This window comes from Syngnathus leptorhynchus, chromosome 13 (genome assembly GCF_054491065.1).
Source record: "Syngnathus leptorhynchus isolate UIUO chromosome 13, UIUO_Slep, whole genome shotgun sequence".
Classification (NCBI taxonomy): Eukaryota; Metazoa; Chordata; class Actinopteri; order Syngnathiformes; family Syngnathidae; genus Syngnathus; species Syngnathus leptorhynchus.
Window position 1 is genome coordinate 10,592,095 of NC_141207.1, and position 27,308 is coordinate 10,619,402.

Below are 27,308 nucleotides of genomic sequence, written 5' to 3' on the forward strand. Positions count from 1 at the left end.
TGATTTGTTTTCTACTTTGTAATATCAGTTTTATTGTTGGATTCTTGAGAGCCTTGAAAGATGCTGACAGATCAAATGTTTTATTGAGATGCATCATCCCATTTTGAAGGGGGTCTTCAGAGCACCACGGCTGAATGTCAACAAAGCCAATGCAATGAAGACAGACAGACAGACAGACAGACAGACAGACAGACAGACAGACTATCGGAAGCTCACAATCAGAGGAAAGCTGCGACCCGAACAAAGCAAACCTTATATACATATGGACTAGTCATTATAAATTCAGTTTGAAAGGTGTGGAATGGGACTTTCAAAATCATTTGTTTGTGCCCTTCAGCGCCATCATTTTCCCTCTTGTCAGTGTTGATTTATTTGTTTATTCCTCCCAGGTTGTCCTTTCAATTGGCATGTTTGCCTACCTATACCGCTTTTGAGTCTGCAAGTAGTAATTCAGTGACATTGAAGATGACACAGGAAATAGGACGTTCCGCCTTGCTAGCGTCAAGATTTCCTCAGGGCTTGCCAGGAGCTGGACACAGCCTAACTCTAGGTTAATCATATTGGGCCCACGCGTGTTTATAAAGGAACCAGGCATGTTAAACAACAAGCACCTTATCCTTAAACATACAGTAGTGATTTTAAATTTGAAGATGCTTGTCTCATGAGGAATTCACACATTTGGTGATGTTATCACCCTCTGTTATTCCAGCTTCCACAGCAACTCAGAATATGACAAGATGGAGAGAAAAGGGATCTTTGCAGTGAATAAATTGAACCAAGCACGCTTGCTTTAAAAACACAGAGTCTTTCCGAGCTTTGCCTTATTGGAAGGGGAAATGCTTACTGTGGGATCTTTAATTTAGTTTATATGTTAAGCAGAACGGATGAGAGAGAAAAAAAAAAACACAGAGGGTGATCAATCTTCAGACACAAACTCACACACCCGTGTGCACACTGGCACCACCAAACACACCCACACGCTCAGCAGGACATGATGAATGCCACCTCTTTTCTTCTCATCTTCACAGTGGGTGCAGCAAAAGGAGGAATGGAGAAAGTACTTCTCACTGATCACATTACTCCCCCTCCATTTTCACCCCACCGGATCTCGTCCACACCTTCCAAGTGGAATACTAGATTGGCTCTTTCAGACAGACTCATTCCTGCCTAATAAATTTTTCCAAATGAGTTTCATTGATTCTTCTGCTGGAGCCTTAAAGAGTTATCATGGGCTATCAAACATCTTCATCAGCCTCAGACTAATTTAGCGTTCCATCTTCTTGAGCAGATTGAATCACCCCACTTATTTTTCTTTCCTATTTCATTTACAGATTAGGCTGATGTCATAACATGCTGTATACTTGCCAGGAAAACCGTCCCCCCCCCCAACTCATGCCCCTATTTTAATATTTCTAATTGTGTACCTGAAAAAGAGTGAGAGCAAAGGGATGTCCCAGGTGGTGATGGGAGGACAGCAAGACTCTTCGGTTGTCCCCATTCAAATCCACACTGGACAGCAGGTGCAACTTGGAATCCACCCAGTAGAGGCGCCTGTTGGACAAGTCTGGAGGAAAGAAGGAGCCGTTATCCAAGGGGAAAAGGAGAACGGTGAGAAAGGGAGAGAGAGAGAGAGAGGTCAAACGTAGAGGGGCGAGAGGTTTATGAATGCTGAGCCCAAGTAGCTACGCCATCCATCTTGTGTGACATAAAAACACCGATGTGATCGTAACAATGCAGCCAGCCGTCTGGACGCCGCTCTGGTCAAGTGTTCCGGGCATGGAAGCAGGCCCCGCTATGAAAAATAATTATTATTCACATGGAGTGAATAATATCTTACAATTCCACAGTGTGTGGTAACTCTATGCTTGCACAGGTAAGAGCAGCAGGAAAAAATTGGCTGCTGGGAGGGAGTTGAAAGCGATAATGGGAGGTATCGACAGAACACGGCGCGTGGCTTATTAATTCAACCGACCATATTTGTCAGCTTGATAGATGAGAGCCAGACACAAAGTGAAGCACAGCAATAATAGTGGCTCAAGGGTTGCAGCGCCACTCGTTTTGGTTTTTTCCCCTCCTGGTTCCATTAAAACCTTCACGGCACTTCAACATTTTTTACTAGAATAACGTCACGTTCTAAGATGATTGATTATCCTGGATCCCAATTTTCAAAAGTCATATTATTGACCTAAAGTTATTCCATTGGGCCATTCGATATGCTCAGACACCAGAAGTTGGCGATCCACTCCATTCATCCCAGCTTTCTCGATCTTGGCCTGTTCACCCCAGTCTGACCAATACATAAACCTGGGTAAAGAAACAAAGCACATGTGTTATCAAATCAAATCAATTTATTCATATCGGTGTAAATGGGGTCGTCTTGGGGCAAAACAACAATTGAGCAGCACTGTGTATGATGAAAATCTTCATGTTGATATTGAAGAACTATAACATTTTCAGCAAACATTCAACTCTATTGCACTGGTTTTATCTGCCTGAATCGATTGTGAATGTCTGGAGTGTGTCACTCATTTGTATTGACATGGAAGATCCATATATTTCATGGCAGTGTCATGGAACTGATTGAGTAAACATTTGATGTGAATAAATTGTCATTTCTGTTTGGTGTTCTAACAGCCAAAAGTGCTATTTGTTATTCTCTTTGTCACCTCCTTACCCTTGGTGCGGGTCAACGGCGATGGCCCGTGGCTCACTCAGCTCAGTGACTATGAGCATTTTTCTCTTGCTGCCATCCCCCGTGGCCACAGAGATGCTCTTGTTGCCCGAGTCGGTCCAGTAGATGTTCTTGTGAACCCAGTCCACGGCGAGGCCTTCGGGGGAATGGAGCGCCTCGATGAGTGTGACTTGCTGCGAAGAATCGTTGGCTTTGTTGATGTAAGCGCTGGTTGATGGAAGAGAGGAGAGGAGAGGAGAGGAGAGGAGAGGAGAGGAGAGGGGAGGGGAGGGGAGAGGAGAGGAGAGGAGAGGAGAGGAGAGGAGAGGAGAGGAGAGGAGAGGAGAGGAGAGGAGAGGAGAGGAGAGGAGAGGAGAGGAGAGGAGAGGAGAGGAGAAGAGAAGAGAAGAGAAGAGAAGAGAAGAGAAGAGAAGAGAAGAGAAGAGAAGAGAAGAGAAGAGAAGAGAAGAGAAGAGAAGAGAAGAGAAGAGAAGAGAAGAGAAGAGAAGAGAAGAGAAGAGAAGAGAAGAGAAGAGAAGAGAAGAGAAGAGGAGGAAGTGCTCAAGTCAAATGTTGCGACAACAAGTCATATGCCAAACATAGATGAATCCCTCAAATGTATTTGCTGGTCCTGAAACATGGCTCAATGTGGGCCAATGCGTTCGTTTGCAGATAATGTCAAGGGCAAGCCAAGCTGCCGCCTCTATCAAAAGCTCATCGAAGCAGTCGCTCAGAGAGAGAAGGAATGTGTCCAGCTCAATCTGCACCTAACAAATCAAGCAGACTCCTCCTCTGTTATTTTCAATTGATTTGGAACTGGCTTCTTGCCTTCTTGGTGGCTCGTGCCTTCAGACAAGGTGCATTATTTTCTTCCCCACATGTGGGCTGGCAATCAAACAAGACAATACAAGACATCCTTGTTGAAAGGTTGCAACACTGTGCAACATGTGCATGCAAACACAGGTACGGATGGTGGCATGGTGACATTTCATAAAAGTTCTTTGGGAATACCTCATGTTTTTTTCAATTGTTGGTTTATTGTTTTGTTGCTCGAGTATCCTTCCAGAATCCATCCTGGTTTTATTCTTTTAGATCATATCCTGTTATCAGAGCTTTTTTAAAATTTCCAAATATGATTTGGATTCCCTAGTAATACAAACAAGATAGCGCTTACGCTTTTCATGCTTTTGCCCTTATTTTCAATGCCACAAGCATTTGACGATTCTGCATTTTAAGTGTGTGCCAGAATACGTGTGTGTGTGTGTGTGCACAAAGTAAACGTGATGCAAAGGGCCTTTCAGCATCACAAATGAACCATATGGTCTTTCTCTAATCTTACTGCCTCAGTAATCATGCTCATTATTCATAGGCATGCACACACAAGCACGTGCACACACAAATAACAGTACAGTATAGCTACTTCATTTGAAAGTGTGTGTGTGTGTGTGTGTGTGTGTGTGTGTGTGTGTGTGTGTGTGTGTGTGTGTGTGTGTGTGTGTGTGTGTGTGTGTGTGTGTGTGTGTGTGTGTGTGTGTGTGTGTGTGTGTGTGTGTGTGTGTGTGTGTGTGTAAGTGTGAAGGACAAACAGCTCTCCACCTTTAACTGTCATTCGTTCAGTGACAAAATCCCCCAGGTGTGACTGACACACACGCATATATGTACACTGGGGCAGGCAGGCAGGCAATGAGTACTTTTGGGAGTAGAAATAAATGAACAGGATACATTTATATTGGTGACGGGCTATATTCAATTGAACACACTACAAAGACACAATATTTCTCATTCAAAGCAGCGGTGTAACGCTCTATTTACGTAATCCATGTGTGAGAGCCTTACTTGATTTACTAACAAGTAAAAACTTGATCATGGGTGAGTGGGTATACCTGTATATTTTGTGATGATATAAATCACTCCAGAACATCTTATTGGTGGCAACGTCAACATCCAGCGCCACGGCATTCTTCAGTGTCGGAACTACTTGCGTGTATTCGCTTTTCAGTAGATCAATACGACGGATCTCGTGTCGGTTAGTGAACATCAGGTAAGGACTCTTTCCTGAGGACGTACAAAGAGCAAGAATGGACAGCGCTGTCGTTCAATACATTCGCAATTCATCACCTCTAATGGTTGGATTAACTGAGTTTAGTCATCTCATGTGCGTATGGGGGGGTCATACATTTGGAAAACTCTTTTCAATACACACACAGGAATCATTTGGGTGTTCTGCACATTAAACAGCTTCAGAAAAATAAATACATCTCAAGAAATAGGCAGTGCTATGTGCAATGTGCAATTTGGTTTCAGTAATTTGCTAAGAGAAGATGATCAAATATTCATGAAATCAAATAAAAAAGAGGGGAAAGAAACAATCAAACTATTTCTTGGAGCTGTTAGCTAGCTCGGTTGCCACATTTAGACTCTCATCATACAGCATGTAAATTTAATGCTGTGACGATTAATAAATCATGCAAATAAACCTTTAAAGAAGTGGTTTTCTTGACACAGACAAGAAAAGCTTGAGGCACAATCCACAGCCATGCACTTCATTATTCAGACTGTACTTTTGAAAAAAAAAATGGAACCATAGTCGTTAGGAAAACACATGTTAATTGAGCGTTTCATATTTCTGTAATGGAGTCAATTGAGTTGGAAGATAAAGGCCAAACAACAACTATGAATGAAAAAAAATGGGCTCCTGCATCTGCGCTCCTCATCATGTGTTGGTCACCAGCACATTAGTTACTGGGAAGGGGGCATTTTTTTTCAGCGGGATTCAAGGCTTGCAATGTTCAAAGCACAATTTCTACTAGATTGTGCAGCTGTACACAATCTAATCTGGACTGCCATTAACAAATGGGATTTTTTTTTTTTCCTCAAACGGCAGTTTTGGAAAGACCGTTTATGTGCTTCACACCCTTCAAAATGTACAGACATTTTTTTCCAACTCACTGTCCTATGCCAAGAGTGAGGGATGGTTTTTGCTTTTTCATTAGCACTTCATTCCGTAATGACAGCCTTCGACCCGTGCTAACACAATTGGTTTTCTCTTTGCACGCACTTGAATTGGCCATGGAACTAAGCCAGTTAAGGAATCCAATTCCACAATAAGACTAAGACAAACGCTGCTGGAATGTAGATGCCGATGTCAAGAACAAAATAGATAAATGATGCCACCAAAAACTATCAATGAAGAGGAAAGACACCATTGTTGAGCCATGGGCTCCGTTAATATGACCTCAACCGACAAAAGCACTGTTAGTCTTTGCTCTCGTAAGCAGGCAAAAAGGTGGTTGTTACTTCAGGATTCCAACTCCTCTTTAATCCTTCACTTTACACTCCAGGGAAAGCATGGCAGCTGGCTGAAACCTTTTCATTTGTAAAGGCAGCAGCAGCAGCAAATATTTATCTTTGAACAGACTGCTGAAGAGGGTGTGCATACAAAGCAGGCTTCTCTTCCTTTTCTTTCCAGGGGATCCCACCGAGAGATAAGAGCAGAGGATACAACGAGGATTGCCGGAAGTAAAGGGCAAATGCAATCTGCGAAAGGCCGGCCAATTGTGCTTATGTTTGCACGTGTGTCTTTGGGTGATTCAATATTGTGTGTGTGATGAATGACTGACCCACGGCTTTGCAGGTCTTGGAGGCAGGATCCATCAGGAAACCTTCGTAGCATTCACACTTATAATCCCCTTTGTAGTTGATGCAGACCTGACTGCAGGCGTCGGGGTTCTCGCATTCATCGATGTCTGTAGGTACAAGACATGGGTACAGAGTCAAATTCGCATCTTAAATGGTCTTTCCATACTGAGATGGAATGCAGATGGGATGAATGGTCGATCACGTAAGTATTCATTTGCAATTCAGGAGGTTTTTTTTCAATATTGAAAAGAACTTGGAGTGAGAAATGCAGTGTGCGTACACCGCCTTTATTTTGATTTGATTTGACAAGGACAGTGTAGATCAATTCTATCCTATTATTGTAATTGTAACAGTAACATCCTGTCCACTCGGCGAAAGTAAGCGAGCGGCATGAACCTGGAAGATTGGTTATTTGCAAGTAAAGAGGTTTTTTTCTTTACCACCACAAGTCTTTTTGTCCAGAAGTTTATACCCAGAGGGGCAGTCGCACATAAAGCCAATCCTCTGGTCCCTGCAGATGTGGGAGCAGCCACCGTTGTTGTCCGAACACTCATTCAGGCCTGCGCAGATGATAGTCAGAGAAGCAATCTAGCAGGAGTTGGGCAGAAGGGATGTGACTGACACCACAAGGGCGATGAATAAAACAACAGGCAAGTAACTCTTAATGCGTGTGTGCGTAATTCATTTTGCTAGGATAACATTTTTTCATCAAGAACAAGCGGATAGAAGTGTATTACTTTGATATACGTACCTTGATCCAATAACTCCTAAAAAATTAAATGTGGCCCCACCTGCCCACATCTTTTGCACATTGTGCTCTCCCCATGTTGTCCTATTGGCCTCATTGAATTCTCCCCACTTTCCTCCCCTGCATGTCCTTTCTTTGTTGTATCTGTTTTAAAGTTGGCATTTATCCTCCTGTCTTTCTTTCAGTTGCCCCCGGGGAGGAATCGCTTCAGAGAGCCAAAGTAGTTGCTGCTACTGCTGCTGCTTCATTACCGGTTTACATGAAACATTTAAGCTTCAAGGCTACATACAGGTACTGCTTGGGCTGGGAGAAATTTGAGATTCAAATTTGCTAGGATATTACAGTAGTACTGGCAAATATTGGGATCCAGAAAAACAAATGTTTATCTGACGTGTATGTACGTACATGGTGGTACTTTGCACGTCATGCTGTTTGAAGTCCTCTCGTTACGCAGCGGTTCAAAATGGACCGTTTGAAAGTTTGAAAATCGAGACCAAAATATTTCAAAAACTTCTGGCTTGACTTTGATCTTATTGTACATCTTCACAATTGTTTCATTTGATTGGCAGTCGTGCATCGGGAGCATTTCATCACTCCGAGGCAGCTTGGCTCAAGGTTTGCATTTCCAAAAAGAGCTGCTAAATTGACAAAAAGGTGTGGAGACTGATCTCGCCAGCCAGCCAGCACAGATCGAGTCTGTCAAATGAGCTGGATTGCTGCACCGCTCATCTCAGGCACGCTATACTTTCTTCGATAAATCTTGACGAGCATCCAATCATACGTGGTACAAATGTACATTTTGATTGAAAACTAATCCCGATATACATTTGCAAATCCGTAATACGTTTCCCCAACTCGTGGTGTTTTTCTCAACTGCGCCAGTCTGTTGACTTCACCTAGCGAGAGGCTGAAGCGAAAGCCGTGACCGAAGCTCGCCGAGGGCAAATTTGTATCTATGGCGTGCGGATAATCTGTGCGCTTCCTAATGGCCAATGTAGTCTGATCACATTTTCCTGTCTAAGATAGCACCAGAGGGCAGAGGCGCCAAGGTCTTTGATCATAACAAGGCACTTGAGAAATGTCCTGATTTAGTCTGCCTTGATCAAATTAAGCTCCTCTTATCGGGAAGAGTGACTAGCCATATTTGAACAACTGTGCCTGAAGATTCAACGGTTGAGCGTACAAGATGTGCGGGATGCTTTCAGTAAAATGAGGATTAGCGTGTGCACGTGCATCTTACCACACTCTTTCACAGGTTCATCAGACCAGTCTTTGCAGTCTTTTACATTGTCACACACCTTGCTTCTGTCAATACATTCTCCATTCTTACAGCGGAAGTGTCCGGCACCGTCACACTTTGTAACTGTAAACACAGGCACGCATTTATGATGATGATTATTATTATACATGCATACAAAAATGGCACAGCACATTTATATATTAAAACAAAAAAAAATGCTTGCGGTACTTCTCCAATATTGAGTTTCTTACCATTGACGCAAGCGGCTTCATCACTGTAGTCTGGGCAGTCATGGACCTTATTACACTGTTTGGTGCCGTGGATACAGGAGCCATCGCCACACTGGAACTCATCAGGTCGACATGTAAGCAGCGCTGAGGAGGAATAATACAAGCAACCCCCGATGATTACAATTTGGAACACGTCATTCACTGTCCACTCTGTCTATTTAGTGTGTGCTATCAGTCGAGCTATCAATCGCATAAAACAAAACAACAGCACTTTGCCAAAGTGGTTCAAACAGTTCACCATAGAGCCAACTATACGTACACGTCATTCAAAAGTCACTTTTACACACACATTTCAAGTAGGATCACCCAGGGATCTGTCGAATGAACTTTCAGCATGGTCATGCCAGGTGGGAGGGAGCATGTATTGCACAAAGCCTCTTTTGATTGTGTGCCACGTGCAGCAATCAAGGAAGCCAGCGCAGGTCGTATGTTTGCCACATCAATTAGGTCCCTGTTCAGTGTTGGTCCTTGGAAAATGTATCTTTGGAAAATGTGTGTTTGGAGTGCGCGTCCTTCACGTTGCAAGCACGAGTCTGCTGTCATGTCCCCGAGGAGTGTGAAGAGCAGACCAGATGGGCTTTGTGCTTCACCTCCCACACATGCACGTGCACACGCAACAAACACACAGGCGCTAGCTATCAGCTTGTCCTGTTTTTACACATCTCACAGTTGCATGGCAACCCATTCTTGGATCATGATGAAGTTAAGTTAGTCTTGATCATCCTTCAGTCATTTTGAAACTCAATCGACGATACAACATGTACTCGAATGATTTTCCAAGGAAAACATGATATGGAGTGACCTCTTGGTAAATTGAACACATTGGCTGGCATGGCACCAGTTGTTTTGAACCAAATGGGAAACAATCACTTAAGGATAAATGACCATTTACTCACGACAGTTTGTCTCATCGGACTTGTCCTTGCAGTCGGCATCTCCGTCACATTTCCAGCTGATGCGGACGCACTCTCCACTCCCGCACTGAAACTCGCTGAGCATGCAACGCGCTTTCTGGGGCTCGGTCCTCCGACTGCAGCGCTCCATGGATTCATCCGACTTATCTTTACAGTCGGGATCGCCGTCGCAGCTCCACAGCGCCGGAATACACTCAGAGTCATTGCAGCGGAACTCGTGCTGGCCGCAGGTGGGGTTGGAGCACTTCTCTTCATCCCTGCCGTCGCCGCAGTCGTCGTCGCCGTCGCAGACAAAGATGGCCGCTATGCACTTGCCGTTATGGCACTGGAATTCCTTCGACGGGCAGGCGTTGGCGTCTACAAGTGACATGGAACATACAGGTGCTGATCATTCATTTCAATATTCTGCAAATGCAAGGAGAAAAGAAACTCAATGATGAAACTCAACGCAAAATTGTGCAACGTGAAATGTCTATGTTTATCAAATATATGGTCAAACCGAAATAACAGGACATACAATGCTATGAGCTTCATGAAGACATTAACACCGACGGGGTCACAAGGTAACATTTGGGCATTTGCCGTTTCTTGGGGCACAGTGCCAAAAATTAAATTGAAATGCATCTGTTTTGTAATACAGTAATCCCTCCTACTTCGCGGGGGTTACGTTCCAGACCCACCCGCGAAATGGGAATTTCCGCGAAATAGAAACTAGATTTTTTTGAGCTATTCTTGGAAGATATTCTATTTTTATCGCTGACATCAACCAGCTCGCTGCTAGGGGACTTTCATATCAATGGACTGTGCGCTCCGCATTCATGCCTTAGCGACGAGACTAACAGTGTATTGCTATGTCCAGATGAAGGCCACCGCCGGTGGAGAGTGTTATATCTTTACTATTTTCCAGGTTCTGATGTAGCAAGCATGGTTCGGACAACGACGTGATGGATACTGCTTTATTCCTTTCATCACAGTCAGTTCACTGGCCGTACATCACAACACTGAACGTCCCCGAAGCTCCCCCTCCCACATCCGGGGTTTTCCCACTACGGAACATGAGTTAGTCCAAAATATACAACATCTAAATATACAACAGAGAGAACGCCCTGAAGTCACATGTGACGATAAAGTATACTGTACTGACTCTTTAATTTATTCATTTCAAAACAAGAAAACAACTTTTAAACATAAGCTATCATTATTAAAGGAAAATGAAGAAACTCAAGTGGCCGCGAAACCTCGTGAAATGATGAAATTTCTGCGATAAAATCATTAATTTATTTTTGAAAACCCGCGATACAGCGAAGCCGCGATAGTTGAAGCCGCGAAGTAGGAGGGATGACTGTACTGTGGAAATTTGATAGATTTTCCCAGAAACGCAATTTTACCATCACAGGTCATCCTCATCTCAGAATATAACAGATACAAACTCTTATCAGAGACGCTTTGTACCATATGTCCCAATAGCAAAGACCTTTCACTCAGTCTCAGTGACTGCAGAGCAAAAATGATCCTCTTTGCGAGCGAGTGCGGGGGAGCACTCCAGTAGACATGCAGCAGGTTGAGCCACTTAGTGCCACTAAGTACAATAAGCATCCCCTACCAAAAGGCAGCTAGCATGTAGGTAGAGAAGTGGCAAATTTGGTGACATGTCCTTGCTTAGACCTTACACACAGAAATGGAGCTTTAAAATGTTTGCTATTTGTTAATGATTCTCACAAAACTATACCTTAGCTCAATTCAAATTGTCATTTCAAAAAACTGAAATAAAACTCTGGGGGACTTGAAATTCCTTCAATACAATTCGTTCCCTGAGGTTGTCAGCAACCTGCACAATACAGAGCTTCTAGAAGGTTTTATACCTCTTATCCCATGTCAAAATGCTAAGCTCATTAACCTTTCTCTCAAGGACAACTGACTCTGGTCCAGCCACAACTGAAAGGCTTTGAATGTGTTCAAATCCAGGTGCACGTGAAAGGCGTTAGCCATCCGAGCACATCTGGCTTCCTGCTTTTAGAGCATGAAATTCAACCAACCCTACTTTGACATGATGTGAAATGAACTATGTCCCGCTCGTGTGTTTTCCCTTCTTTGATCATGTGTGTTTGCCAAAAACAAACAAACAAACAAACAAACAAACAGATGAGCTCCACCGCAAAGGGAGTTTGATTACACACAATTCAAAATAAGACGTGAAAACAAAACGAGCGGCGCAATGGGCGAGTGTTATGATCATCTATTTGATGAAATATTGATGCCTTTTCTTGCATCCATAAATGGAATCAACAGCTCATTTAACTGTGGCTTGGCATAATAGCAGATGGATGTGTGCCACAAAAGGGCATGGACCTTCAACTGGAGAATGGCCCATTTGTGGCGATCAAACGAAATCTGGCCGTGTACGCGTGAAGAAAAGAAAAGAAAACTCTTTCACGATATTTTCAAATACAGGACAAAAATGTTTCACAGAGGCAAACAACCAATCCGACTAAGCACCAAAGCGTGTGTGTGCAAGTAACCTTGAGAAGACCAAAGCATGACCATCTCCACATAGAAAAAGATGCAAAGCCTGACCAAGGCAGAAGGCCAGTGTTTTCATCTTCATATGCACCTTCTTTGAATGGAGCAAAGCTGCTGGCAAAGGTGAAAGCAATGATTTCATGGCACCTAAAACAAAAAGTGCAACAGCCTTTGGGGTGCATAGGAGCTTGCGTGTGCGTGCATGCGTGATCCTTGCTGCATTACATTCCGCCTACGCACGCAGTGAGAATAGTCAAAGGATTGAGACGGGAAAAAAAACAACAACATCAACATAAGAGGCTACAGACACCTCTGAAGAATGAAGAAGCTAAATCCCGCTCCAGTAATTTTTCATGTGGGTGGACTCTTTGTGCTTCTCTTTGGTGTGCTATTAAATGATGGAGTAGAGGATTCATTTACTGTGCACCGAGGGGCAGCGTTTTTATGCCAGTGCACTTTGCATCATTTGATTCTCTGACCAGCCTTTGCTTTTTGCGAAAATGATGCACACAGAGATCTCCCGAAACCAGCAGCCATGGATCCCGCTGTAGCGGCTTGCTGTAATGTAACAAGTGATGTTAAAAGAGCAACAGGTCCCCCAGGGCCCACGGGACTTTCTCAGACGACGGTCCTCTCCCTCTCTGTTTTGCAAGCACTGCAGACAAGCCAGCGACTGTCCCCAACATACAGCGAGAGTCAATCTGATGTTTGTCTGAATGGGATTCGACAAAGCATCCATTTTTTGCCATAAGGTATGAAGATGGAGACTTCATGTGGCGTCAGGCAAGGATTGACCCAAATTGCCACCTTTCCAGACGTGTTGCGTGCTTCAGGGGAAAGATGTAATTAGAAGGTCTATCAAACCGCATCACACCTGGATCGCCAAACTCCGCGGAAGCTCATTCTCGAGCAAAGTCATACGTACGTGCCTTGGAGCATGGTGGTAAAAATCAGCTCTTTACAACTTTCAAAACTTCTAATCAGCAATTAAGCGGAAATAACATGGACTCTCCATAAAATAAAGTGTGTGGATAAACAAAGTGATTACAAAAGACTCAACTCGCAATTATTCGTTCTTTCACAGTGGAAGAACTCCAGGCAACATTTCGAGCAATTCACTGCCAAGTCTGTGGACCAATCCAATTCAATGAACTTTTTAAATTGAATCACTGCTGGATGTCCTTTTGAAATCGGAGACAACGAGAGATCGATGAATCCCGCAAAAGTCTGCTGTCATTCATCCATCCGTCCGTCCGTCCGTCATACATGAAAAAAAGGAGATGTTGCACTAGGTTTTGCTTAACTCCATAAAAGTTCCCTCTTTTAAAAGTTGCATTGCGTTCACTTCACAGTTTTGATAGGAGATAAAAAAAACGTTGAGCATGAAAGCAATGATTAAACGTCTGGACTTTTATGTGTGAGTTTGAGGTCATTTCCACAACGTCAGATTGCCTTTCATCACTTTTAAATGATAGATGAAAGAAAGAATCATCCTCACAGGTTGGAATATTGGCTCAAGTCACTCTCACGGGCACACTCAAAACACTGCAGAAAATCAATCATCATCCAGACATTCATGAATTATTTCAGAGCTTGATTCTCTCCTTGTTCACACAGCCGTTGGAGATGAGAGACAATAAAAGGATTTGATTGTCTCCCATTACTCATATATATATTAATGCCCAATGTTCACAAAAATACTCGGATCGGTCATTTCAATGGTGTAGTTCTGAAACTGGACAAAGCACTTCTAAATTTTGGAAAGAAGTGCTTCTTCTTTGATTTATACACATATCAAATTGTTGTTCATATCCTGGATTTGGATTGGAACTAGAAAACTGATGGATGGATGGATGGATGGATGGATGGATGGATGGATGGATGGATGGATGGATGGATGGATGGATGGATGGATGGATGGATGGATGGATGGATGGATGGATGGATGGATGGATGGATGTTTTTCCCAGCGAATAAGAAAGTGATGAAGTTCACCTGCGGCACAGTGCTCTTCATCCGCTCCATTCTCGCAGTCCCTTTCCCCATCACATCGCCACGACAAGGAGACACACTTTGCGGCCGTCCCGCCGCAGTCAAACTTCTCCGGTGAACACGTCTGCCGGCCTGTTGTGAGAGAGAAGGAATGACCTTGCAGCCCAAATAGAACAATAGGCCACAAACAGCAAATGTCATTTATTTGCTAACTCGATGATGAAGTGCCGTTACTTTGGAAGGAAGTGAAACAAATCCTGGCTGGGTTCATTTGAATACGATGTACAAGTGTCATTTATTTGCTGATTAAGTGGTGTAACTTTCCAGTCAGTGGGCTGATAACCATTTGTTTGAATATGTTTGTCGTTCAAGACGTTTTCAAGGAATGTCCACTATTGATGGTATAAAATAAAAAATCGGAACCGTGTTTTGAGTGTTTACTCGATTTAATTGTGACTCGGCCGACAGCTAGAAGGCAATGATTGCACTTTATGGGTGCTTTGGAATCAACAAAGTGGATTTTGAAAAGCTTTCGGTGGATCCTAAGGTCCAAAACGCAATCCGCAGTTTCTTCTATTCCAATGAAAAATGCTGGGGATTTGTTATTCCCCTCACAAGGTGGGCCTAAGTGACAATAATGTGCACGGTGTAGGGCTGGACTGAGCTCAGCTCAGCTCAGCGCTGTATGCTAATGAACTTTTGATGAACTACCTTCCTCATTTGCCTTCACGAGGAAGGAGGGAATGGGAGCGTTTCAGCATGACAGCCAGTGCAACTGCTTTTCTGCAGCTGATTGATTTGGACAGTTCATAGCCTCACGGGATAATTCAGAGATCATTTATTGAGCACGAGTTTGAGGCTGGCAGGTGATATACGTTGCCCTCGACTCACTGTCTGTCACATTGGCAAAACAAAGGCACGTGGGAGGAATACAATTGAACATCATTGCATACACACTTAACCATTTTACTAGAATTGCATCACAGATACATATGAACTCACTTGACTGGATATTTCAAAAGAACAATTACAATCGTGCTATTTAAAAAAGATAAAAAAAACTTGATATCATTACTTGACTGTATTCACACGAGGTTGTCGAACATTAGTGACGTACGTATATGGAAAGATTATGATTGTTGATGGAAGTGGAAGTCTTTGTTCAATGGCATTTAGGTGATGTTTACACAACAACTCGAACTTTGGAAGCCCAAAGTTGAACGCATTTCACGACTACTACTTTGCAGGGTGTTTGCCATATAACCATAGAGGGAATATACCACTATTAATAAGTGCTTGAAACTAAAGTTGGAATCTTCTTTGCATACTAGCAAGCACAGATACCTTTCTCCAGGAATTGCAGTGCAAGCAGTTCCAACAAAGCTTTTCCATTTTGAGAGCGGTCTGGAGGAAGAGGACGGGCGGGCGGGCGGGCGGGCGGACGCATGGGTGGGCGGGCGGGGTAGCCATGGGAGCTTGCAGAGTGCTCCCGTGTGAACATCAATGATTCATGCAAGACTACAGATATATGGATCAACCACTTAGTCACCTGCTAAAGACTCAGTTGAACAATGCTGCAGTGATGGATGCATGCATGTTAACCTCATTATGACTTGTTAAGGTGCTTTGAGTCTGTGGCTTTATATATGTGCTGCCATTTGCTACAAGTGTGAGTTTACTAAATGATGCATGCAAAACAAAATGACTTGCCTCTTCTTTTACTGTGCTGATACACAGAAACTTGAACTTTAGCACATCCAATCAAAAATCCACGAGTTTGGGCAAGATGCAGAGAACATTTTCTAAGTCGGCAGCAAAAGTATGGCCCTTCATGTCGCTGTTTCACTACCTTCATCCTCCTTTTGTCCTTCAAATGTAAAATCCAATTTAGACAACGTGCGTATGGATAACATCGGATTACATTTTAAATTAAGGTTAGTGTTGATGAGTGGCTTTCATCGGAACACTGATCTGCAATTATTACCGCTCTGTTTTAAAGAGACGGAGAGCCCGTGTCGGAGTGGGCGCTGATCAAAGTCACGGGAAATGAGAGAAGAGGAAACCCGCTCGGAACCCAAGTAGAAACTGACAATAAAGGATTATCAGTCGGAGAGGAAAGACACCATCATGAATCATAAGTTAGTGAATGCAGTGAAGGAGGAATAAGGACATATGAGAGGGGCAGCTAGAAGTTTATTGGAGCTGGAACAAAGCGCTTTACGTTTAACAATGGGACCACCACAGTCACAGTATATGTATGTATGTAAGGCATCGTTTCCAGCTATAGGCTTGTATTAAAGCTATAGGCCCCGTTTTACAGCTCCAGGCCGGGCTGGGTGACGGAGTGATGAGAAAACATTAGTAGCGCTGACACCATGGGCCTGTCAGTGCACCCGGCTGGGGGAGGTCGTGATCAGGGTAAGAATAAGACAGCAGCAGCACCAGAGAGTCTTGCTACTTCCGAGAAAAGAACAACTTGCTTTCCACTCATAAGTGGCTGCTTAACTGCAACGCTCCAAATGAGATGCATTTAGCCAAGAGAACGAGCACTCCACACACAATGCGTGAAGGCTTCTCATTCCTTTTCCAATGCACTGGACAATTCCTTCTTTTGCCCATTATGCATAAATGGTCCTTGCTTAACAATGTGGAGCAACTTCCTGAAGTCATTTCCTTTTAATTAGGCTTACTTGGGGAACTGATTATCAAAACGATCTCAATTATTGATGTTGTATTGGAATAGCAAAGATAAACAACATCCCCAGAAAAACCAAATGTTGATTCGAAGGAAATCCTTCATGTGTAATCGTTTGGGGCACAGCGAGTGTCCACTTTACATTCCTCCTCAAGTCTAAACAGAATAATACAACGGGCTTAGCAAACCAAATATAAGGGTCAACAGATTGAAACTCTATAGAGCCACCTGTTTTTGACCAAATCATATCGTATTGTACTGGCAAAATTGTTGTTCCACCCGACCTCGCCAGCAGAATGTTTTGATTTCTTAAGCTGATCCAATTGTTAGGATAAAAAGGAGGAAAACTTAAATTGGGCAAATACAATGTGGCCCAGCATCCATGTATTGAAGACAATAAACAAAACAGCAAGCTAGGAAATGAGAATTCTATCCATGAGCAACCACAACAAAATTGATCAGTGGAGCAACCTAATTCAATCATTGTTGACGATTAGATGCATTACTTGGTGTTTTGAGGGCCGGTCGTGCAGTAAGGTGGAGAAATCAGTGATGTTGAAATGAAAAGCATGACTGCAAACTGTACTGCACATAATTATGTTTCATAAACCCATTGGCAGTAATGTCTATATTTCACACTACAATCTGGAGAGATAGTGTGAGTGAGGTAGATCAAAAAAATATACAGCTCAAATCCTGATTGAATGCTCATGGAAATGCCAATTATTCATATACCTGCTTGCAAATTGCTTACTAGTGTATTATGCCAACAAATTCATTTTAGTTGTGATCATCCTCCTGGTGAATTTCAAAGCAAGTCATCAGTGTGAATTGGAATATAAATTTGCTATGCGAGTGTGTGTTGGTTTATCTATTAACTAGCGTATTTATTTGTGTGTGTTGAGTTATTGAACAGTATAATTCACAAGAGCAATCATACAAAATGAATGTGTCTGTCAAAAACATAATGAATTCAGCTTATTCCCATTTCCACATAATGCCTCTCTCTGCTGGATAATGTTTAGCTGACGACAATTTTATACACACCATAGAATATCGTATAAGTGGACAAATAAAAGAATAGTGGAGATGAAAGCCTGAAATGATGACTTCACAAGAGAGCGTGAGACTTCATTGTTTGTCTTCATTACAGTATCATCCATAATGTATGACCTTTATACACACATCCAAAGGCAATAGCTGTCAAGATTCAGTCAGCGCTCGTACTCACTGGCCAAAGTTTCAGTCAAAATTAGCCTTGAAAGCCAGACATCTCGTTCAAATTATTTTTACAATGTCAAAATTGAGTCATCTAATCACAGTGGCAATTTTGAGTTTGGAAGAACTTTTTGATTTATTTTGGAACTTTGCATTGTCGCAGATGGCAAGGCAGAAACGGGGAGGGCCAATCAGCTGGGAAATGATGCTTGCCTTGCAAGGCCTCATGCATGAAATTGAAAGCATCAGACAATGCAATTGACTGCTTCCTTCCTGTTCATATTTACAAATATTTAAGGAGCCTCCACTCCTGAAATGCTGGCACGTGTATGGATGGGAAAGCTCCTTCCCGCATGGAAGAGGAGCCTGCAAAATGCGGACAAAATTGCCAAAAAAAAATGCTTTAAAATGCTGCTCTATGCTGCTTCAAACAGATACAATGCATAAGGTCCAAAGGGTGTTGCAGTTGAGTTTATTTTTAACACAAATGAAAGAGGCTCGCTCGCTCAGTGCTATGTAGAGGGCTGCACTATATCAAATGCTCACTCACCTACTTGTACCAATTTGGACTAGATACGCACTGGACTGGCACGAAAAGGAAGAAACACCTGTTTTTACGCATGCATGGCCATTTTTGTGCTGTGGCATTGGCCTAGTTGAACATATTTGGGATGCGTGGCTGTGCCTCACTTAGCATTGGCTGTCCCCGCAGCGTATCTGCAAATGTGATTACAAACAGTCGACTAAATCAGCAAAAAATCACGTCTGGGGCCAACGTGTCAGCTGACGTCATTCTGTGACATCAATGTCGTCTTCGGGTGACGTCAGTACCGATCACTCTGTGATGTTTCGACAACTCTATCGACACCTGCTGAAAAATCCCAATTCCTTTACATCATTGAACGTTTCTGAAAAAATGACCTTCCCATTCAATTACTAATTCAATGACTTTTTTGGAACAGTAAGTGTAACTAAACATTTGAGGTTCCACTGTATGCCCGTTTCCTAAAATATTGGAAAGCAATTCAGAGTGAATCGATTCTGGTTTTGAACAGTAGCTGGAAATTGTCAAGGGTGTTCCATAGCAGCTCAATACGCAGGTGAAGGTGTTGGGCAGAATGTATGGTGGTGCAATTCAATCATCTTCAACCTGTTTATTGAGACGCTTGCTTGCGAGAAGGGCTCAGGTTAATCCCCTTGTTCAGTCTGACAGGCCCAAATGAGTGTGTGTGTGTGTGTAAGTGTATTGTGCACACGGACACACATTGCACGAGTAGCGCTCCAATGAGCACTGATTGGCGCACTTCAGATGCTTGCTAATGCCAGTGGGAATGAGCAAAAGCTGACTTGGTGCTTTCTTGACCACGCTGGCAACTGAAAAACACTTGAGTCCGAAATGTTTTGAATGAGACAAATTGCACTCTATACTATCAAATATTAGGTAATGGCATAGTTAATACAATGATAAAGAATAAAGACTTTGGTCACACTTCCTTCTCCAATGCACATGTTGTACCTTGGCCACCTAGGAGCTGGATAAGACCATTCCAAATGGTACCGCTTTTGGGGCGTTTGACTTTGATTCCAAACAACTGCATTTTTTTTTGCATTTGTGTCTGGAAGGAAGCCAGTGTTTGTGTCTAGGTATCAGAAGCATCACTGGAGATCCATAGTTAATCAGTAGTCACCGGAGGTTGCAGGGATCAGCACATCGACCCTTTCTCTGGCAAATCAATTCAATAAAAGGCCTTACTTAAGCTGAACTCGCATCACAAAGTGTGGAAAGGACTGAGAGGATTAAATGCTACATTGTAACGTGATGGAGGGAAGTTTACCAGTCCCTATGCTGGAGATAAGAATGATTCTAAATAATGGAATAAAAGAAGGCCCACTGGTTATTTAGCAATTATGCTGACTTGTACTATTTGGAGGATGGACTCTGAGAATGCCCATTGTCTCCATTCGCTAGTTAAATATACATCCATACAGTTGTGATACAGGAAAAAGAAAATAACTAGCCCTGTCAATGAAGCAATTACCTGCGATGTTGACAGCTTCAAATCCTGACTGAGTATTTCTGATTGTCAAATGCATCTGACTAAACAATATCAAGTCGGACTCGTGGAAAAGAAAGAAAGGTGTTGTGAAAAAGAATGGCCATTAACAAACAACCATACTGACTGAATGAATAGTTTTTTATACCTACCACCGAGGTTTTAGTAGCCTTTAATGTGCCATTTATAAAATGTAACTGCTGGCAATGCAAAGCCACACCATAACCTAGCGGTAATTGTTGTCACACTCAACCCGGTTTAAATTCACAGTCTATTTTTTATTTTATTTTTATTTTAATTGCAGCATGAGCGGCTTACCTTTTCAATCAGACCTTAAGGGAAGAAATGGACCTACCTTTAATGACATGAATGGCCTATAATACAAAGGCTAGACACAGAACAAAGACAGACACGCTTTAAATGCTACTACATACTGAGAAATCTCTAGACGACAACCACGATTAAACTGAGAATTAACATTTGTTTCTCTGAGGCAATGAAATGTTGGTTGACAATCTTATCTGAGCATCCACACTTTAAAAATGGAATTGTCCATAAAATTCATTAATTGACAAAGTGTGTGGCCGTCTGCTTTGTGATACAACCAGAGCAAATAAATGATTTATTGTGTGAACATTTCTTTCACAGAGTACGTAGGTATGTATGATTGCAGAAACATGGGACACGCAAGCATCTCAATGTGCCAGAGGGACAGCATCTGCATATCACTTCATTTCAACGTACGCACGCTGCTGAAAAATCACGGGAAGTCAATTTCCACTAGCAGCTGGACGACAGTGACCAGCCAGACTGCATCGCTCATCTATGTCGAATTGGCATCGGGTCTGTGGGGCTACTTACTGCAGATTGCGTCAGCCTCGTCGGAACCATCTGCACACTCCTGCTCCCCGTCGCAGCGCCACCTAGCGGGAACGCACTGGCCGTTCTTGCAGGCAAAATCTGTGGTTGCGCACGTCTTCTTTGCTGTAAAGAGCAAAATATTAGTTAGCGTATTCTGAATGCATTTACCAACTTGCCACAAATCATTTGAAGATCGAAATAGCACCGGCGGCTAATCAAGGTGGCCTTGTTTAGTTGAAAACATACTTTGGTGAATCCTGATGAAACATTTGAGTATGTTCCAGGTTATTTGTCATCTATCTGACAAACCATAACGGTTGGCCAAAAAGCACAAATGCAGATATTCTGCAGCTACACAATGATAATTGGCCCTCGTCAAATGTGGTTCAAAGACGGATTTTGCCATGCAATGCTTGGGAGATGACTTGACTTGCTTTAGCAATCTCCCTTGTGTGCGTGCGTCATGAATCTGTTGATGTGCTCCCTTGGGGAAATGTTCTCTTTCACTCATTTGGAGAAAACAGACTCTTATCCTTTTTCCTCATTTCTAATTCCTCAGAGTGTTAGTTTTGCTCACTTTGATTTGCCAGGCATTAATGTTAAGGGTTGATGAAAGCAGATGTGCTATATAAAAAAACAAAAAAAGCCACTCAATTGAGCAAAGTGCAATGAAACAATGAATTGCAATGAAGTGCAATGAAGTGAACTTGTTTAAGTCAAGAATGGATACAATGAATGCCGCATACATAGCAACACGCCCGCTTTAACCTTCAATCATGCCATCAGACATTTATTTGGGATGAGGATGTGGCCCATAGCCAAGCACGACAATCGACGACAGTGCATCTGTACAGTGACAATTCCAGCTGTTATGGCGATAAATATGTTACATCTGGGATTTAGCGGAGATGGTGCACAACCGCAGAAATTGTGTCAATGGATGTGAATGAATGAATAGCCCCCAAATCCCAGCTTGATAAAGTGACAGATTTTGAAAGCGGCTTGAGTTAGGGAGTCCAAAGCTTTCAGTATGCCTGCAGACCACAGAAGTTTGTTTGATGAAGCTTGATAGGAAAATGGTTCATGACAATAACCAGAGCAATTTTACTTTTGCACTCACAACCACGGGACAAGCCACCGAGCGCTTGACTCTGTGTTGTGGCAGCTCCCAGAGGAAATGGAAAAGCTCAATAATCATGTATTCCTTGCAAAACGAATTAGCACACCCACCCGGAAACACAAAGAAAACAAGCAAACAAATGTTCCTGCTGGCTGAATGAATCGACGCTCGCTGTGCAAGTCCTCTTTTCTGTATCGTCGCCATTCATGTCCCGAGCTGCACACATGCAGCGAGCGCACTGTTAGCCAGCCCACATGACAAATTATCACTGGGCTTATTGTCCAAAATCATGCACGCGCGGAATTACCTTCAGCTTTTGAAGACTTGCAGCGTTTGGAGCCTGCTGAGTAGCCACAGACCAAAACCACAAAAGATCTACCTGCTGACCAGAGAATCCAACAAGGTCAGCAGCTGTTAGTTAATAGGAGCATTTGAATTTGGATTTTACAGAGACCAATGGCATCCCTTGCGTCTTTCTGTTTGATATGGCTTCAAAGGCTGATAGAGCAAACCATTGGTGGTTTGTGGTCAAGGTGAAAAACACAAAGGGAATCCCAAAGCGCCAGAGGTGAATGTGGATGTGGGAAAAATGCCTCAAATTGTGGATGAAAGTCAAGTGTTATGTAGCTGTAGATTGGTGTTTTGGTTACCAATGACCTGAAGTTACCTCTCAATGTGTAGCTCTCTCTTTTTGTGGCTATCAAGGGCACGTTTGTGATATAACCACTCTCCCACTTCTTCCCTTGCATGTTTCCCAGTCACTAGGTGTATCCACGGTTACCCCGGAACACTGGGATACAAATACGCGCGCACACACCAAACACACCAAACTAGCCTGTCTTGGGTCCTGATCCACAGTGTCTCACACACACACACACACACACACACACACACACACACACACACACACACACACACACACACACACACACACACACACACACACACACACACACACACACACACACACACACACACACACACCATCATCCTTCATTAACATATTTGCTGTTTTCAACCATCGAGGAGATTGATCAGGAAGAACATTGTGCTAAAGGGCCGCTAATCAGGACTGAACATTTCCGTGCCTCCGATCCGTGCCCATCGAGACAGTCGAAAGAAGGTAGGTATGTGCGCTGGCCCAGGGAATGTCAATAAAAGGACTCCCAGCAGGTACTTCTGGCTGCCGCACAACACAATGGTGCAATAGTTGTTGGCAGAAGCCAGTTAGGGTGAAGGGCAGAGGGTGGCTGCCGCTTGGCAGCTTTTGGAGGGCAGCAGCTTTTTTGCTGCTAACCAACAAAGCCCACCTCTTCATAGCCATCCAGAGATGCAAATCGCTCTTCATCAAAGTTTCACACTCGGCTTGCGGTGAACAAAATGCCAATGGCCGCTACTTGGCAAGGACTCTCTGCGCATCCTCATCCTCTCTTCACTTGGACTCCTGTAACTGGCAGCAAGGTGAGTACACTCGTTCACTTGCATAATAGCCAGGCACATTTTCACACATATTTGACACGTGAATCATGTAAAAGCACTCTCATTTATTCACCGAGGCCTATCTTTTATTTGGAAAAAAAGGATAAGTGGTTCAGAAGGTGGATGGATTGCATCCCAGTGTCACAAAGCGAAACCCAAAATGAGCACAGCTTCCCGGATCACCCATCACAGAGATCAGCTTCATCCTAAAGGACAATATCTTTGTTGTACAGAGATGAGACGATGGACAAATCACATCAAGGTGCGCTTAATTAAACGACGTGTTGGCCGCAATAAGGGACTCCTCTTTTGTCCTTTCTTTTCCATCCTATCATGACTTCAAGCACTTAAGAGGGGAGAGACAGACTTAACTCTCTGGCTTATTGTGATAACAGTACGCTCTGAATATTCTGGGGAGAGCTCTGTGCATTTTTCAGGCTGAGCCAACAGGTCAAACAGCCTACACCTCATTTGCATTTTTGGAGACTATCCCTGGGTGGAGACGTTTTTGTTTTTTTTAATTCCTTTGAGTCTTTGTGAGATTATGAGAGTGCTTTTTGTGGTAGGGAAGAAAATTGGACACCTTGGACAAGCCAAAGTCCCAGTTAACTTGTATGCCCAAGTGTTTTGGAATGACTGCATCTGATTCCACTTAACACGTCTTTTGTCCGAGAGCAAAATTTGGGTCTTCTATTGACAGCGGTAATGAAACCAGTCAATCTAAATGTGAAAAATAGATTGAAAATACGGGAGGGCGCAAGTGTCTCAGGAACCTGCCGGAAAAACAAAAAGCCCCGTGTCTATTGGAAGGTGGCGTGTGCTACCAATGGATCCTTTGAACCAAGAGAATCCCACAACTCCGGCCGGGAAAGGAAAAAAAGGGAAGTCAGGGTTGCTCTTTTTAATTTTGCGCTATTTTGCAAAAACGACAGGGATTATTCAAATGAAGAAGATAGGGCCCATTTGGACCCGGGGGCCACCAAAAATTCTTTCTAATAAGAAGGCTAAAAGCAAGTGCAGTGTTTGGTTTATTTAGGGTCACTTCTTGGTAGTTAGTAGATCAAATCCCCCCTGACTGCTTGGCAAAGCAAAGAGAATGTGCTTTGTGTTGTTGCAGATACAGAAGTGCTGTTGGTTACCTTCCAAATGATTTTATAGTCTGTAAAAAATGTCCACCGACATTTGTGTGGCTGTGTCAACAGTTTGAACTTCTCACTTTAATTGTGTCCTTCTATCAGCAGATAATTACTAAGAGCAATCTGGGACGAGTCATTTATCATGTGTCTGCCATCCGTGACTGAATAGAGTGTGAATAAGGCAAAGGCCTTGATGATTAGTATTCTTTGCAGACAGCCCCCACCCCAGCCCAGCGCTATCAAAATGCAAGGAAGTCCTCATTCTGTGAGGACGAACGAGACAGCAGAGTTGTGTCTACGGTGCAAACAAAGCTTGAAAGAGCTTGCACACCTACAATGCTGGACTGTCTGTCTTCCCTCTTTCCAAGGTATGGCTTGACGTTCTCTGAGATAGGACTGCTTTTGTTTTACCCAAGACTGCAAACATTCTGGTTCAACACGCGGTAAATTCACAACTATCGTGTTAACCTCGCTGCTATTTCCCCAATATCTCCTCTAATATCAGACATTGTTACCCTCCTCTAAGTCTCTTTGTCATTTGTCTCTCGACATACAAAAGAGCTAAAGAGGTTAAATTCTCTTGCGCATTAATTCCATCAAGAGAGTGGGAACTGCTTTTGGCCTTCAGCGACATGACGATATGGCTCAAGGAAAGTTCCAAAAACGACACTTGGTTTAAGTTCACAGGAATGTGCCAAATTCAGAGCAGGCTTGCAGTGTTGCAGATAACCAATACGCTGCAGTCCTTAAACGCCTCTCACATACGTACGTACACTTTCAGCAACTTCATTCAACTATGGAACAATCCGTCTCTCTTTCAGAGCTAAGCTTGTGGAATCTAATTGTATTAGCAGGAGACGTGGGGAAGAAGAGTGAGAACAGAACCTGGTGAGCAAACACCAGAAATGGGATTTTGATCTGACAGATGAGACAATAAACCCTCGCTCTGAACCTCTGAAGCTGATCTGTCTTTCCTCCCTCCCAATACTCTTTCAGGATATGGCTCCTCTTCTTCACAAAGAGAATTTCCATCACAGTACAAAGGTAATGGCAGAAGATTTGAAGAGCCAGAGTTTTGTTTTGCCAGGAGTACCATCCGAAGATTCTACATTGGAGCTCAGGTTCCTAAGGTTATATTCAAACATTGAAAAAGGATTGGGAAAAGGCAAAGAGAGCAGTGAGAAAGGCGTGAGAGAAATGTTTTGAAGGGTTCAACTGTGAACTCATTGCTTTTCTGCCCCAAACAAAGGGTGGCCATTGTTGTTAAGTCAGAGTCAGGCCCCTTTCCCACCCCGTCCCACACAGGCTGACAACTATAGGTTTGAACTCTGAGATTAATGTTGCTCCTCTTTCTGTCCCTAACACTGGCTGGAGACTTTATAAATGCCTCCTCCCCATCACTTAGAGGAAAAACACACACCAAGACCTTGTCTGCAAACGGCCGGCCACAAACAAGGGCGAAAGGATGGAGCAACTCAAAGGCACACAATGTCAAAGGAAAGGACTTTGCACTCAAACCTTTCTTAGAACCTCCTGTTTATAGCCTTCGCAAACTTATCGGAAAAGGAAGGAGAGTCCTCAAAATAATATCAAGTGTGGCAGAACCAAGGAAATTTATTCATGTCAAAATGAAAAGGTTACACGCAGAGAATCGGCCATGACAGAACTCGTCTCCTCACATAAGAATGAACACAATTTGAAAGAAAGCTGAAGACGAGCTGAGAAAAGGATGAGCAATAAAACAAAAAAGCTCCTTTTCTTTTTTGAGAGAGTTCATGAAGTGCATCTCACTTACTGCAGTAACTTCAATAGAAGTGAAAAGATTTTCTTTCGAAATCCTGAGCGGAATAAAATATCAAACGAAAACAAAGATTCTCGCAAGAGAAAAAAAAAAAAAAAGTCTATGATACTGTGCTTCTTGATTACCGGACTTACAGTTCATCGCTAAGCGCAGTCAGGTAGTGAAAAAACTTGATAGCGTCGTGCCACAGGTCATAATGAAAGTGGGCAAGAAGGAGATCAGGTTTTTCTTACGCTGCGCTGCGAGACAATTACTTCTGATTGAAACTTAAGCAAGCCAGCAAGATGAGAGATGGAATGTCAACAACATCTAGTGCTCAAAAATAAATATCTAATCATTCATCGAGACTCACTATCCACATTGCCTGGACAGATATATTTTTCATAAATTGTGCAGCCCAAATTTGCCATCAGTATGAAATCTCTTCAAGGCACTTTCATATCAAATAACGTCATCCAAAAAAAAAGGATCTTATGTGCAAGATCTCACGTTGGACTGTGAGATTTATCGGGATTTGACTTCAAAAGAAGACTTTACCGACAGGAATAATAAAAAAAAATGTTTCATGTGGGATCCAAGAGAATTCTTGATAAAGATTTCAAAAGAGTGTATTGAGCAAACTTTGACCGCCATGACACTCAACACTCACCAACAATTGAATTGAATTGAAGGGGGCTTGTTTGAGAACAAAGAATCAATGACGTAGCAAGGAAACAAGAAGGATCAATATTTCACAGTCCAAAAAAAAACAACAACCTTTTTTTAAGGACTTTTCACAGCAGTAAGAGACTCTGAAACAGCTCCCCGTCATAAAATACCGTAATAATATGCAGAAAAGCTTTCATTTTGGTTTCCTTGCCACTACTGAGCTAATACTTTTCAACTGTTTAATATGAGCACGCAACATTGCCTGTATTGACAACGGGCAGT

General features: G+C 42.9%; 1 protein-coding gene across 3 annotated transcripts in view; it reads right to left on the bottom strand.

Moving 5' to 3' along the window:
- Window positions 1-27,308, bottom strand: part of lrp8 (low density lipoprotein receptor-related protein 8, apolipoprotein e receptor) — a 50,852-nt gene that overhangs the window by 9,817 nt on the left and 13,727 nt on the right. For all 3 annotated transcript variants that reach the window (XM_085927765.1, XM_085927764.1, XM_085927762.1), the window contains exons 3-13: window positions 20,843-20,965; window positions 14,018-14,146; window positions 9,485-9,859; window positions 8,550-8,672; window positions 8,299-8,421; window positions 6,751-6,870; window positions 6,292-6,417; window positions 4,555-4,726; window positions 2,675-2,899; window positions 2,186-2,304; window positions 1,425-1,564 (exon numbers count right to left, since the gene is read on the bottom strand). In XM_085927765.1, coding sequence (XP_085783891.1) covers window positions 1,425-1,564; window positions 2,186-2,304; window positions 2,675-2,899; window positions 4,555-4,726; window positions 6,292-6,417; window positions 6,751-6,870; window positions 8,299-8,421; window positions 8,550-8,672; window positions 9,485-9,859; window positions 14,018-14,146; window positions 20,843-20,965 — 1,775 coding nt within the window. The remainder of the gene's footprint in view (window positions 1-1,424; window positions 1,565-2,185; window positions 2,305-2,674; window positions 2,900-4,554; window positions 4,727-6,291; window positions 6,418-6,750; window positions 6,871-8,298; window positions 8,422-8,549; window positions 8,673-9,484; window positions 9,860-14,017; window positions 14,147-20,842; window positions 20,966-27,308) is intronic.